Here is a 15,640-nt window from a genome sequence, read left to right as displayed (position 1 = left end):
TAAAGCGCAGCACGGGGGTGTTTCAGTCTCACTTGTCTGTGAGAACTTTCTACTCCGTATCGTTATAGATTACGCGTAGCGGGTGGTGGAAGCTCTGAATCATATTTCGGACCTTAATCTGACCAGTGGGATAGATCCAAGTCAGTGTTAGCAGCGCGTACTGGACTTCATTTTCCACGATAATAGTCAGTTCTCCAACGGCGAAGCGGAGAATGACAGCGATGCTGAATCTGATATTACTCCTGACTTGGAGAACATTTCAAACAGTGGATTTTAAACTTAATGTGACGATGAAACAGAATATTTTCAAGAACCACCGAAGGAGACTGATGATTCCATTTGCTGTTACAACGGAAGAAGTTGATGACGTGATGAAGTCCATTGAGGTTGGTGACAAATTTCCAGATTTCAGATTTTCTGAGACTCATAATATTGATACTCTACATTTTGTTGTGTTGTCCGTACTTTTAAACACCAAAATAATTCCACTTTTATAAAACATGTATATTCTTACTGTTAAATAAAAGCTTTTTTTTTTTTTTAAACAAAATGAGTTGTGTTGTTGAGCTGTTCGTGATTGGCCCATTCAGTAGTATGTTAAGTAGCCATGAGGCGTTGTTTGTCCACCAACCCCATTTGCATTCTGGGAGCTGGATGAGCCTGGTGTGGGGAAAACTTTGGAGGCGATTATCTCAGAATCACAGTTTGCCACACCTTTGTCATTAACAACTCATAGCTTTAAAAATATTTGCTTGATTTGCACAAGTGACACCTTGTTTGGAAGCTCTGATTCTCCACTTTCAAAGGATGCAAAAAAAAACAAAAAAAAAAAACTCAAAAGCCGCCAAATGACCCTAAAGAATGCGGTGGGTCACATATACACATACCTAACATAGGCTAAATATGTAATGTTGTGGATGACACACTGGTACTTATGTGTAAAGTAAGGATACTGTCTTCTCTGCCCTTATCCTGCGTGGTATCCATCCCAGGGAGAGCAGCAGCCACACGCCGGAAAAGCTGTAGGAACAAGAAGATGGATCAGTTCTGCAAGACAGAATACAATGGCAACCTTCAAGATGCAAGCAGAACATCAGACCTGTGGTTTATATATTATCGTTGCGTATGCATGTCACTACACGTTTACATGTCCAGAAGATAGCCAAGTTTCAGGATCAAAGTCCAGTTTTTTCCAGGCAGTGATTTAAGCTGGGCAGTGTGTATGGTCTTATTTAACGTACAATTACAGGATATAAATCAAGTGGCAACCATTGCATCCTTTGAAGCCAATGAAGAGGTGCTTTAAACTGCAGTTTGGCTAATGGCCGCAAGACGCTGCTTCAGAACATTTTTGAATGAATGGAAGTTAATTGAAAATAAGTAAATTAAAAGATTTCCCATGAGACTTCACGGTCTCAACACCTAAGTTTATGTTTGTCTTGGTTGTGATTTTGAACATGATTGCTCTTTGAACATTATTATTATTGTTTTGCAAACAAGCATGATAGTGAGCAGGAAGCTTTCTACAAACTTGCACAAGCTCTACCTGTTTGACATTGTAGCTATTGTAGTCTTTGCACTCACTTGTCTCAATAAACAGAACATTCATCTCTTTTGCTCTCTGCTCTCCCTCCTCTGTCATTATCTGTCTACGGTGAGTGACCACACACACACACACACACACACACACACACACACACACACACACACACACACACACACACACACACACACACACACACACACACACACACACACACACACACACACACGGAGTAGTGTGTGAGGATGTTTAGGGGCATTCAGTCAGTCGTTCCCCTTCTTGCTGCGCTGGCCACCTCTGCTCACGTCCAAGCGTCACTCAACATACTGTTCTACATCAGGGTGCCACACTGAGCTCGACAGTAGAAGCAGCTGGCTTCATATTACTTTGCAATTCAATGAAAAACTTTTTGGGGGAGGACAAATACTCAATTGTCAAATCAAGGACAATTAACTGAACTTCTGTGAAAAAATCAAATTTCGAGGAACTATTTTTGAAATTTGACCTTTAAACTGTAGCGTGATGGGTGACCTGTGGAGCGCACGCACAGTGGCAGCACCTGCAGCAAGGACGGCAAGCACGACTCGTCACGCGCACTCACCTGCTTTACGTTGTAGCCTGCTTTAGCGCTTGTCTCAATAAACATTACATTTAGTTCTTTGGCCTTCCGCTCGCCCTCCTCAATAGCTACTTGCCTGCGGTAAAGGGGTAAAGGGGTTTCACATTATGATAGCATGTCACAGTCAATCCTTACAACTGCCACTGGAAGTGATCATTGCTAACCAGATATAGCAAAGCAAACAGTGCTGGATCAGATATCAGAGGGAAGAAAAGTAAGAATCTGATCCAATCCCCTCACAAATCTAGCCTGTATCAGAGAAAAGCTTTTACGACATTGCTGTTGCGATAATTAATGTAGGCCATGTGATAAAAACAGTACTACAGTAATAATAACAAAAAGAACAATTATAATATAAAAAAATATTTAAAGACATTTTAACATTGACTCATTGAATTTCTACAATGGACTATTTGTTCTGTGAAATATTTTGGTAATTCACATATGCCACATTCTCATTATGTAGAAAATTCCAAAATATCAATAAAGAATCTTATCATGAAATATCTCATCAATATCAGATTGAATCGATATTGCAGCAAATCGTGAACCTTTGTATCAAAATCAAATTGAATAATATAATAGTATAATAATGTATAATATTATAATAATATAATCCCGCCCAATACCGGGCCATAATATTTTGTTTTAAATGCTCAAATGTTGCACTAATTCACACTTTGAGTGTTTCAGTTTTTTGTGTGAAAGCAACTTAATAATGAATAAAACAAAGCAGCAATTTTGGGCGCAATTCACATAGGTTCTTGCTATGCATTTCTTTGTTTGAACAGTTTGAGCATGGTGCTTATAGATGGCCATCTTAAGCAAAGCACATCAATAAAATTGCTAATTTAAAGCTCTAGCTATTAAAGAGAAAAAATATCAGATTGGGATCAGTATCTGCAGATATTCAGTATCGGAAAAAGAAAAGTGGTATAATGCCATCTCTAATAACTGCATAAACCTGCTGCACTGTATAACACTTTACAGGAAGGATAGGAGAGAAAAGGTGGTGGGGCCCATCTACAGTGTACCTGTGAAATGAGCTGAGAAGTCTCAGCTCTGACATCTTTAAAGGGCAAAGATTAGCATTCTGAGTAATCAGAAGGTTATAGGAAGTAGGTATTGACCGGCCAACAGTCACAATCAATGGCATCAATAGTATCTTCCCAGGGGAGCGGGGAGAGCCGTCCACCACAGGCACTAAGGAATCAACAGCCTACCTCTTGTCTGCAAGGTCCGTCTTGTTTCCAACCAACATAATGATGACATCACTTCCCCTCTCAGTTCTGACATCATCAATCCATTTTGTCGTTTGCTGGAAAGAGTTGACGTCTACACAGAAGAAGGTGAGGAGGAAGGGGGCTCAGTATTTATAGAGATCATCAACATGAGCGGGAGTGCAGAGCTGTGGCCGGGGCAGGAATACAAGAGCTACATTAAAGTAGTAGCACCATGCAGCAATAGGATTTCATTTCCATAATGCGGTTGAAATTATATATATATATATATAGTATTTTTTTTTTTTTTTTTTATAACTAAATTTATATTACTCTCTGGAAATGTTCGCGTTAGGCCCTAAGAACTGTGACCTGTAACAAGGTTCCCAGAGAGAACAAAACAACTTCCTAAAAATGGCACGGATACACCAAGACTTTCAAAAAACTTCTCTCATCCTAAAATAACACATTTAAAGATTTTTTTCCCCCCATCACAAAAGTGTACACACAATAGGAATTAGAAGGACGGTGATAATAGTGGATAACACATCTTGCGATTCAAGCTCACACTATAGAAGCCGAGACTTGAGATAATATCAAACCAACCTGATATTCTATCACAAGGGTCGGATCACAAGAGTTTCTGACCATCCCAGATTAAATGACTGCCGGTGACGGGAGCACGTTTTCAACAACCCTTAAAACAAAAGAGATCCTTCTGATTGTCTTAAGATCTTGAAAATTTGTAACAAAGACTCAAACATCCTAGTTAAAACCTTTTTATTATGAAAAAGCTCATTGGGGTACATATTGGGAATTTAAGCCTATTATTCAGAATAAGTTTTATTATGAAATATATTTTTTAAGACAGCAGTATTATGTAATAGTATTGTGTATATTATTAAATTAGAATAATAATTGGAATGTTTATAAATCTATTTATTTAATTATTGATTGAGTATTTTGGCCCTCCATATGCCCTCCGTATGTCCCAATAATGCTAAGCACTAAGTATAGTGAACCACAAGGGGGAACTAGCGAATGGGGAGCTATCCAAGACAGTGGATGAGGACAGTATAGTCGATTCTTTGTCTCTTGTTGCCGCTTGGAAACTTGACTCTGACGAATAAGAAAAGTGTTGCGAGTCTTGTCAATGCAGGTCGTAAAGTCCTGCATTGACAAAAAATCCATCCATCCATTTTCCTCCATTTATCTGGAGGTGGTGACAGCAGGCTGAACAGGGAGCTCCAGGCCCCCTTCTCCCCGGCAACGTTTTCCAGTTCCTCCTGGAGGACCCCGAGGCGTTCCCAGGCCAGCTGGGATATGTAATCCCTCCAGTGCGTTCTGGGTCTACCCCGTGGTCTCCTACCAGTTGGATATGCCTGGAAAACCTCCAAGGGAAGGCACCCAGGAGGCATCCTGATCAGATGCCCGAGCCACCTTAACTGGCTCCTTTCGACGTGAAGTAGCAGCGACTCTACTCCGAGCTCCCTCCGGATGTCCAAGCTCCTCACCCTATCTCTAAGGCTGACCCCAGCCAGCCTACGGAGGAAACTCATTTCGGCCGATTGTATTCGCGATTTTGTTCTTTCGGTCACTACCCAAAGCTCATGACCATAGGTGAGGGTTGGGACATAGATGGACTGGTAAATTGAGAGCTTTGCCTTCTGCCTCAGCTCCCTCTTCACCACAACGGTCCGGTACAACGGCCGCGTCACTGCTGATATTGCACCGATCGGCCTGTCCATCTCATGCTCCATTTTCCCCTCACTTGTGGACAAGATCCCGAGATACTTGAACTCCTTCACTTTTAATTAGTAACTTAGTAATTTCCCCCTGGGATTATTTAAGTATTTCTGATTCTGATTGGGGCAGCAACTCGCTCCCGACCCGGAGGGAGCAATCCACCGTTTTCCGGCAGAGAACCATGACCTCAGACTTGGAGGTGCTGACTCTCATCCCAACCGCTTCACACTCGGCTGCAAACCACCCCAGTGCGTGCTGGAGGTCACCGTCTGATGAAGCCAACAAAACCACATCATTTGCAAAAAGCAGAGATGCAATTCTGAGGTTCCCAAACCGGACACTTTCCTCACCTCGGCTACGCCTTGAGATCCTGTCCATGAATATCACAAACAGAGTCGGGGACAAGGGGCAACCTTGGCGGAGTCCAACACCCACTGAGAACGTGTTTGACTTTGTGCCGAGAATGCGAACACAGCTCTCACTTTGGTTGTACAAGGCCCGGATGGCTCGTACCAATGGCCCCGGTACCCCATACTCCCTCAGTACCCCCCACAGGATACCCCACAGGATCCCCCGAGGGACACAGTCGAAAGCCTTCTCCAGGTCCACAAAACACATGTAGACTGGATGGGCAAACTCCCACGACCCCCCCAGCAACCCTGCAAGGGTAAAGAGCTGGTCCACTGTTGTACGTCCAGGACTGAATCCGCATCCCTGCATCCGCAAGAAAGCCTTATGGAGGTGATCCTCCCAAGCTGCAACAAGCATAATTAAAGGGTGGGTTGTGCTTTTTACGCAGGATCCATTCAGATGTTGTCACACCTGAAAAGAGTCACCCAGGCCAAGTTTTCAGCCAGCTCTCTATATTTTTGAGAGAAAGAATTATGACTTTTTAGGGATGCACCAATTTACCGGCCGTACATTGGTATCAACCGATATTTTTCTTGTTGACTGCCATCTGCCTATTGGCAAATAAGACATTCACCAATGGCAGTAGCCGCTGTTTATCCAGTGTTTCCCACATGTGGGAGCTGACGGTCGTTTAGGTGGTAGTTGAAACAGCTGGTTACGGGTGTGTATCGCGCTCTTCTTAGAAAATACTTCCACATGACTCCGGTGTAAAAAAAAAAAGGTGCACAAAAGTGTATTCCACAAGTTGCACAGGTAACAAAATAAGTCCACAACGAAATCTTCTTTAACCTGAGTAAATCCAAAGTTAGGTAATAATTCCTTAAATCACGCAACTACAACTACAGTAAGAAAACTGTATTGGTCTGCCTCGAAAACACTGCTGACTCTCCCGACCCATTAAAGGAGAAAAATTACTCAAAGAGCAGCTCGAACGAGAGAAAAGCGGAACATGCTTTTAGCAGGAGCGGCTAAAGCTAAACCCTGTAAGTGTGTATGTGAGGAAGTATGGAGCGACTGGAAGGACAAAAAGGGTCAATTCGCAGCTTGGACTACGGAAACTGGAGAGGGACAAAGAGGTTAAAAGTGCAATGACTTTGTATTTGGAATAACGAAACAAAAGTAAGGACTTAAAAAAAAAAAATTAAAAAAAATGTGCTTTCTAAACTCGTCTATTGGAAACATCATTACCAGTACAGTTCTAAAACTGTGTGATCTATGTAAATATAATTTCTACGTATAATGTCAATGTAAACACTTGAATATATAATTAACACACACGTCTAAGGCGCTTTGGCTCCTACATCACACGTACACTACTCACAAATTATTAGGGATATTTGGCTTTCGGGTGACATTTATGGAAAATGTAAAAAAAAAAAGGTTCAGAGTTACGAGCCTCTACATGGCGACTCAGCTGATCCCATAGGTTTTCTGTGGGATTCAGGTCTGGAGAAAGTGCAGGCCACTCCATTTGAGGTACCCCAGTCTCCAGCAGCCGTTCCCTAATGATGCTACCTCGATGAGCTGGAACATTGTCGTCCATGAAGATGAAATTAGGCCTGTGTTGTTCATGCAGGAGCACAATGACTGGATTAATGATGTAATTCAGGTAGTATGGGCTTGTCACTGTACCATTCACAAAGTGTAGGGCAGTTCTGTATTGACTAGACACACCTGCCCACACTGTAACACCACCACCACCAAAGGCTCATCTGGTGACAACAGTGGCTGATGCATAGCGCTCTCCTTGACATCTCCAACATCGTGGCGGCCATCATTTCTGCTCAACGTGAATCGACTTTCATCAGAGAACAGCACTGAGGCCCACTGGTCCCCCGTCCAGCCTAAATGCTCCCTGGCCCATGCAAGACGATGATGGCTGTGCCTGGTGGTGTGGTCAGGTACCCTTGGAGGTCGTCTAGCACGCAGACCAAGCTGATGTAAACGGTTTCGAATCGTCTGACGTGACACTTGGATGCCTCTCACCTCCCTTAAATGTGCCTGGAGTTGAGTGGCATTCATCATCCGGTTCCGCAGGGCACTGTTCACAATGATGTGGCGATAGTGGCGCCGCCCCTAGCGGTCGCCTGCGCCGGCGCTCCAGTAACTTTCTTACTCTTTAGTATTTTTTTCCTTTTTTTAATCACAATGTTCACCAGAAAAACATCAACAATTAACTCATACGGCCGCGATGCACTCATGGATATAAAAATTTCCCTAAACGAACAACTTTGGGACTTTTTATCCGTGGGAGCAGAGTGGCCGGCGGAAATCCTACGCGGGAACACTCGCAACAACAACAAAAATGGAGTCGCTGTTCCACGAGCCGGCCCACGGAGGAAGCACCGAGGTAAACGAGGCGGCATTCGGGTCAGAATGAGGACGCAACCTTACCGTCCACCTCTGCCAAGCATCCTTCTTGCTAACGTCCAGTCCCTGGAGAACAAGATGGATGAACTTCGAGCGAGGATTCAATTCCAGCGTGACACGAGGAACTGTTGCGTCCTCTGCCTGACGGAAACATGGCTGACCCCACTGGTGCCGGATGAAGCCATACGTCCAGCCGAGGCCTTCTCTGTGTTCCGCGGCGACAGAACGGGAGAGTCGGGGAAATCCAAAGGTGGAGGCGTCTGCCTAATGGTAAACAACCGCTGGTGTAACGCCAACAACACCAAATTCCTCTCCCACTCCTGCTCGCCGAACCTGGAACAGCTGACCATACTATGCCGTCCATTTTATCTCCCCCGGGAATTCAGCACGGTCATCATTACAGCCGTTTATATCCCACCGCAAGCGGACACCGATGCAGCTCTGTCGGTTCTGTACGATGTGTTGTGCGGATTTCAGAACAGACATCCCGACGCGGCTGTGGTGGTGACTGGGGACTTTAACAGGGCCAACCTGAAAAAAGTTCTGCCGAATTTCCACCAACACATCACGTGTGCCACCAGGGGAGACAGAACTCTGGACCATTGTTACACTCCTTACAAGAACGGATACAAGACCGTCTCGCTCCCTGCTTTCGGGAAATCAGATCACGCCGCGATCTCGCTGCTTCCTGTTTACAGGCCTCTGATCGCGCGGGATCTGGTGATGACGAGGGAACTGAAGCGGTGGACGGACCAATCAGAGGCTGCGCTTCAGGACGCTCTGACTGACGTAGACTGGGACGTGTTCCAAGCGAGTTCAAGTGACGTCAGCGAGTTTACGGAGGTTGTAGTGAGTTTTGTGGCTACGCCAGCGGATGAAATCGTTCCCACGGTGAAAGTTCGGATATTTCCAAACCAGAAACCATGGGTTGATAAATCCATCCGCTGCGCTCTGAATGCGCGCACGGCCGCTTACAATGACGGACTTGTATCTGGTAACATGGACAATTACAAAGCGGCGTCGTACAATCTGCGGAGGGCGGTGAGGGACGCCAAACGGACGTACAGAGACACCGTGGAGCTGCAGATGGAGCGGGGGGACACAAGACGCTTGTGGGAGGGGCTGCGAACAATAACAAACTACAAGAGCAGCTCCTCCCCAGCCACGAGTGTGGACGCCTCCCTGGCCAACCAACTGAACTCCTTTTATGCGCTGTTCGAGTCTGGCAGCAGCACCGCTAGCTCGCCGGCTAATTGGAGCTATACCGCTGGGGACGAGCGCGCACACTCAGTGTCCGTGCACGAGGTCAGGAGGGCTTTGATGTGGGTGAACACCAGGAAAGCTACGGGCCCAGACGGCATATCTGGGCGAGTACTGAAGACCTGTGCTAACCAGCTAGCTCCGGTGTTCACCACAATATTCAACATCTCCCTGGCTGAATCAGTGGTCCCATCCTGTTTCAAGAGGTCCACCGTCGTTCCTGTCCCGAAGATCGCCTCTCCAACCTGCCTGAATGACTACCGTCCGGTGGCCCTCACCTCGGTGGTCATGAAGTGTTTCGAGAGGCTGATTAAGGATTACATCTGCGTCTCCCTCCCCCGCACCTTGGACCCGTTGCAGTTCGCGTACCGGCAGAACAGATCCACGGATGACGCGGTCTCCCAGGTACTGCACACCACGCTCACGCACCTGGATGGCCAGAAGGGGGCCTATGTGAGAATGCTGTTCATTGATTATAGTTCAGCTTTCAACACCATAGTCCCCACCAGACTGGCTGTCAAGTTGTTGGAGCTAGGATTGAATGCTCCGCTGTGCACCTGGATCCTGGACTTCCTCACAGGCCGCCCCCAGGTGGTCAAGGTGGGGAAGTACATGTCAAGCTCCCTCACCCTGAATACAGGATCCCCCAGGGCTGCGTCCTCAGCCCCCTACTGTACTCCCTGTACACACATGACTGTGTGGCCAGGTCCAGCTCCAACACCATCATCAAGTTTGCTGACGACACCGTGGTCGTGGGCCTGATCACCGACTGCGATGAGAAGGCCTACCGCGAGGAGGTGGCTGACCTGTCACTCTGGTGCCAGGACAACAGCCTCCACCTGAACGTCAGCAAAACCAAGGAGCTGATTGTGGACTTTAGGCGTGGATCACAATCGAGGACGCACGCGCCCTTGTGGATTAATGGGACTTCTGTCGATAGGGTGAGCAGCTTCAGATACCTGGGAGTCCACATCACAGAGGACTTAACATGGACTGTTCATACAGACACTCTGGTGAGAAAGGCGAGGCAGCGTCTCTATCACCTCAGGCAGCTGAGGAAATTCCGGGTCTCGGTGAGGATCCTCAAGTCCTTCTACTCTGGAGCAGTGGAGAGCATCCTGACAGGCAACATCACTGCCTGGTTTGGGAACTGTACTGCCCAGGACAGGCGGGCCCTGCAGAGGGTGGTGCGTTCAGCTGAACGTACCACTGGAACTACCCTCCCCCCCTTGCAGGAGTTATACACCAGGAGGTGTAGTAGCAGAGCCCGTAGGATCATGAAGGATCCTCATCACCCCAACAACGGACTGTTTCAGCTGCTGCGGTCAGGCAAGCGCTTCCGCAGTCACGCAGCGAGAACAGAGAGACTGAGACGGAGTTTCTTCCCTCAAGCCATTAGAACTGTCAATGCTGACCTCACCAGGGGTCCTAACTGAGCCATGCACTAGGCTCCACTACCTACTGTACTGTATGTAGCATACTGTACCGCATACTGTGTCACTGTTCAGGGTTGTTCGTGATGCCGTATTGCTGCGCCGTACTGTTGTATACTGTGCTGTATTATCCCAAACACTACCTCACACTATTCACATTCACATGCCACTTTAATTCACATGCCACTTTAAATGCACATATCTGTATATACATAGGCATATTCCTTCTACCTATTCCATTTTATTTCAATTTATTTTTTATTGTATTTTATTCTATATATTTTTTATCTTATTCTATAAGTATTCCACTTACTGTATTACATTTTAGGAGTCAGTTAGTCGGTCTATATAAAGGAATTTTCTACTTTTTATTTTATTTTAGTACTTTTTCCTAGGACTTATTGTGTGCTATCACCGGGTGCGTTGCATTACATTTCACTGCATATATGTATGGAAGTATGTATATGTATGTGACAAATAAAAATCTTGAATCTTGAAGCGGTCATCAGTGTGGGATGTGGCCAAAGGACGTCCACTTCTATGCCTTTCTGTGACTCTTCCAGTCTCTCTGTATCTCTGTTGCAACCTGCTGATGACACTCTGTGACACTCTAGGTTCAGTGGCCACTTCCCTCTGAGAACATCCTGTTTGAAGCCTCGCAATGGCGAGGTACTGTTCATCAATTGTTAGGTGTTGTCTTGGTCTCATGATGTAAAAATGTGAACAGCATTATGAAGAGGACTGTTTAAATACCAATTCTAATTGAACCAGGAAATGTATTGGTCGATTCATGGATCAAACACCTGTTGTGAATTTTACCGTTCAGCTCTTTGTCAGAGAACAGCAAGTTGTGGAAAAAGTACTGAAACATTGAACAGTTGGACATGTGCATTCAAAAGTTGAGAAAAGGTCAAATTAAGTACACCTATAAAGGTTATAGTGCATTTTAGGTTCATCCTGAAAATTCACTCGAAAGCCGAATATCCCTAACTTTTTGTGAGTAGTGGAGACTTGACTTGGGTGGGCCGCCCAGGTATATTAACGGCTGCCAAAGTATATTTGGTGACCCATGTAGCATTTTTTATTATCATTATTATTTTATCCGTCTGAGAGAACGACGCCATGCACGATCGATTTCAGAAGATGTGGACATAGCTCTCTGCAGAGCTCCAAGCAGGAAGTGATGCTGCGTTCATTGGACTCTGAAAACTGTAAGTGATGCTGCGTTCAGGGAAACACGGAAAACATTGGTATCGGCAATCGCCAAATTGTTATTTTCAACATCGGTATCGGTCCAGAATTTCACAGTCGATGCATCCCTACTCACTTTGAACAACACTAGATTGTAGGAAATGGCTTTCATTTGTATTGCGGAACTGCGGTTTGTCCAGTTTGATTCTTTGCAAATCATGTTCATGTTTGAAACAGCAAACCTAAGGTTCCATTCCTAACCTATAACATTTGATAAGTTGTATCAAATACTTTTTGCATGATGGAAATATATGTGAATGTACCTATAAAGACATAAGGCTTTTTTAAGACTAAAGCGCTTTTCCCAGGTTGACTATAACAGAGGTTATGCACACAGATTATGTAACTGTACCTACTTGTGATGTCGTACACTACGACAGCAGCGGCAGAGTCTCGGATGTAACTTGGGATGAGGCTGCGGAAGCGCTCCTGCCCCGCCGTGTCCCATAACTGCAACCTGATCTATGGGTGGGTTGGAAAGAGATAAAAAAGAAAAAAAAAGAAAGACAAAAAGAAAAAATGAAAAAATTATAAGAACTGAAGGCAAAAACGATTTTTTTTTTTATTGAGACAAAAGAGAGATGTTTTGATGCGAAAAGAATAAAATAAAAACAAATCTTCCTTCACTTGTCATTGCCTCTCTCCGCTCTTGATCAAGTAAGGTCATTCTTTTTAATGTAGGTATGGATAGAATCAGATGGGTGAGAAAGGAAGGAGAGGAAGAACATTGTTTATAAGTGAAACACAAGCAAAGTGAGTCGAGTAACAAGGCGTCCTGTCAGAGAGCCAACAATGTTTCGTAACTTGTTCCATTGGTGAGAATCCCCAAAAAATTAGGAATATAAATAGTTGGTTCCCTAGTGCCAGAAAGACTGTCTTCCCCCTAAACCCCTAGTGGTGGTTAGAGACTCCCACAATGACCAAGCAGTTAGAGGTATTGATTAGAACAATCTATGAAGTTCAGAATATTATATAACTTTACTCTAATTCAGCCTTAAACACATGTAACTATATCACAACATCACGATAGCAAAATCCTAGAGGATATCTTGTCTCATCACAATCCCAGCCCTAAATCCCAGAGTGAGTCACCTTTCAACTCACTGGAACTTTCCACTGTGTGGAATTTTGAACAACCAGGAACCAGGGACCTACAGATTATTCTCTGGCCGCAGGAAACTTATGTTGCACTTGTGGTTTTATTACATTCATTTTCACATTTCATTGTAGATTTTTAGTGGGCGGTTATTCACCATTAGTGAGTGGGCTGCCCACTAATGGTGAATAAAAGGCCACTAAAGTAGACAAAACATTGAAGAGTGCCAAGTAGGACTGTCACAATCATGAAATAGTAATTTACGATCAAATGTCATACAAATAATTGTGATTTAAATTTTAATTAAGAGTTATAATACATGTCTAATAATTACATAAGTACTTTCTATTGACATTGAATTTTGGAACAAATTTTGGGTAGACGGTCACTTCAACCCAACTGACGGAAACCCACCATTAGTTTAATTCACATTCTATTCTTTACAACTTTAACATTTGTTTAAATGTTCCCTTAAATTTGGATGAAGGAATTGTAGGCCAATTAAAAAAAAAAAAAAAAAAAAAAAAAAAAAGATAATTGCGACTTGCTCAGATAATTGCGATAAGGCAATTATGAAATAATTGTGAGAGCTCTAGTGCATGGATGTTGTTTAGACAGTATATTAACAACAAACATTAACCGAAAAGAAAATTCCAACAAGTCAATTATCAGAATCAGACTTTTTGTTTTAATTCAGTTTTGTTTTTTTTAACACAACCATTGATTAATGGTGATGAATTAAGATAAGAGTAGAAGCAGGTTAACTTACCGTTCTGTCTTCAAGGTACATTGTTTTTGACAGGAAATCTATTCCTATGGTTGCCTGAAAGAAAGAAAAAAGTATAAAATTTGTCTCATATGCAGTAAGCTTGTTCAGACAATTTACATCTTAATATGAGATTATTATTATTTTAATGAGCTTAGTAGCAGATACAGACAGAGGTACTAGTCTCACCTGGTAGGTGTTGTCAAAGCTGTCATACATAAACCTGGTAATCAGAGATGTCTTCCCCACTAAAAAAACAAAACAAAATACGGAGCTGAAATCCATTAGGTGGGTGGGTGTAGAGGAATGCCACTTGACAGATATAGTTCAAGTTCAAGTTCAAGAGATTATTTGTCACATACATATACATACGGTCATACATATATGCAGTGAAATGTCATGACATCCGATATAGTACATTCTACTGGCTTATTGGTTATTTCCCCTGCTATTTTTCACTACTTTATTATTGCCCTCCATGGATGATAAATAAACATTGGTTACACTTAATGTTATTTTTTCTGCTTTGAATGGATATTTGGGAAGCTGACAAGTAAAAAGTGTCCACCGTGGTCTACATGTCCTAGTAGAGAAGATTAAGCAGAAGAGATGAAGATGATCTGATAGAGAAGATTAAGCAGAAGAGATGAAGATGATCTGATACACATATCTAGATATGCACAGACAAGGTTTTTGGGGGGTGCAGAGTATGAGTACAGATATGAGTGAGATCAGTGATTTTGAAGACCATGTGTGTGTGTGTGTGCTGTAATCGTTCAGCACTGAAGGACGTGTTTGGAAATGTTACAAGCACCACCAGAGGAATTTGCGGAGGAAGGGATCTAAACTAAACTATCATGACAATCAATTGAATTCAAGAGCAGTAATTGAAGATAAATCATTCGTGGAGAATCGATGAGCAATGACAGTGACTCAAATGAAAAGGGCCTAAACTACTGAGGGTAATTACACCAGTAGTTCGAGAACAACAATTCAAGGGAAATAACGATTAATGATAATGATGAATCATTTGCTGAGGACTAATTATGATCCTTTGATGTCCAAATTGGTGACACGAAACTGAATTGGGTATTGTTATGCAATGCATTTTACATTTTTTATTGTGGGTTTTTTTATCACCATATATATTAATGTTAAGCCCTTAGAGTCGCATGGTGTGTCTGAAAGATGCTTTGCGAATAAATGTTGTATTAAAACAAAGAGTTAATCTAATAAACTTGCCCACTTGAACAGGTGGTACATTTGGAACTTAACAATTAAAGTAGACAAATAAGAATATTATGTGGTAATGGTGATTATCCAACAAGTCTGAAAATGATTATATATAAACTATACTGTTGTTATATCATGCGCTGAAGTTGTTGGCACAGAAGTCAGTCACCGAGCCATCACCATTCCAAGTTTACCTAATTAACCATCTTGTTAACCACATAACTACACGGTATTAAAGTTAATATTCGCCTGAGCACGGTTCTCTTCAGACAACGTTCAGATTCAACCCACCGCTCTGCTCCCCCAGGAACACCAGCTTGAACTTCCTCAGAGGGTTCCCGAAGTCTCCGGCCGAGGACATGTTTAAAACCAGCTAGCTAGCTAATGCTAGCTTCTGCTAGCTAACCAGCTGTCAGATAACTTAGTGTGCTGGTGTGTGACGTGGTGCGGGTTCCCAGCTCTGTGCTGGGCGACCTGGCGTCGGATGAAACACTTTACAGTCGCCTTTAAACCTAAAAATACTCCAGAGAAAACTTAGGACCAACTGTGGCTGAGTTTAAACAAGTAATACTGCCACTGAGACGTCTAGCCGCCGGACTAGTGCTGCGTTGCGTTTCAACTTGGAACTCGGTGATTCCGACTCCGTAGTCTCTACCTCCGAACTATATTAGTTCCGTCGCCTCTGTTCGGGG

The 15,640-nt window shown here is 43.6% G+C and overlaps 1 protein-coding gene across 1 annotated transcript in view; it reads right to left on the bottom strand.

Annotated features, from left to right (window-relative positions):
* The window catches only part of LOC307240164 (ras-related protein Rab-6A), a 17,499-nt gene extending 1,859 nt beyond the window's left edge, over nucleotides 1–15,640 (bottom strand). Inside the window, exons 1-7 of the mRNA XM_080013839.1 lie at nucleotides 15,240–15,640; nucleotides 13,905–13,963; nucleotides 13,719–13,772; nucleotides 12,210–12,315; nucleotides 3,386–3,497; nucleotides 2,145–2,238; nucleotides 954–1,020 (exon numbers count right to left, since the gene is read on the bottom strand). Of these exons, the coding sequence (XP_079869965.1) occupies nucleotides 954–1,020; nucleotides 2,145–2,238; nucleotides 3,386–3,497; nucleotides 12,210–12,315; nucleotides 13,719–13,772; nucleotides 13,905–13,963; nucleotides 15,240–15,309 (562 nt within the window). The 5' untranslated portion in view covers nucleotides 15,310–15,640. The remainder of the gene's footprint in view (nucleotides 1–953; nucleotides 1,021–2,144; nucleotides 2,239–3,385; nucleotides 3,498–12,209; nucleotides 12,316–13,718; nucleotides 13,773–13,904; nucleotides 13,964–15,239) is intronic.

This window comes from Zeus faber, assembly GCF_960531495.2.
Source record: "Zeus faber genome assembly, chromosome: 14".
Taxonomy (NCBI): domain Eukaryota; kingdom Metazoa; phylum Chordata; class Actinopteri; order Zeiformes; family Zeidae; genus Zeus; species Zeus faber.
The sequence above is the reverse complement of the archived record's forward strand: the minus strand, read 5'-3'. Positions and strand labels throughout refer to the sequence as shown.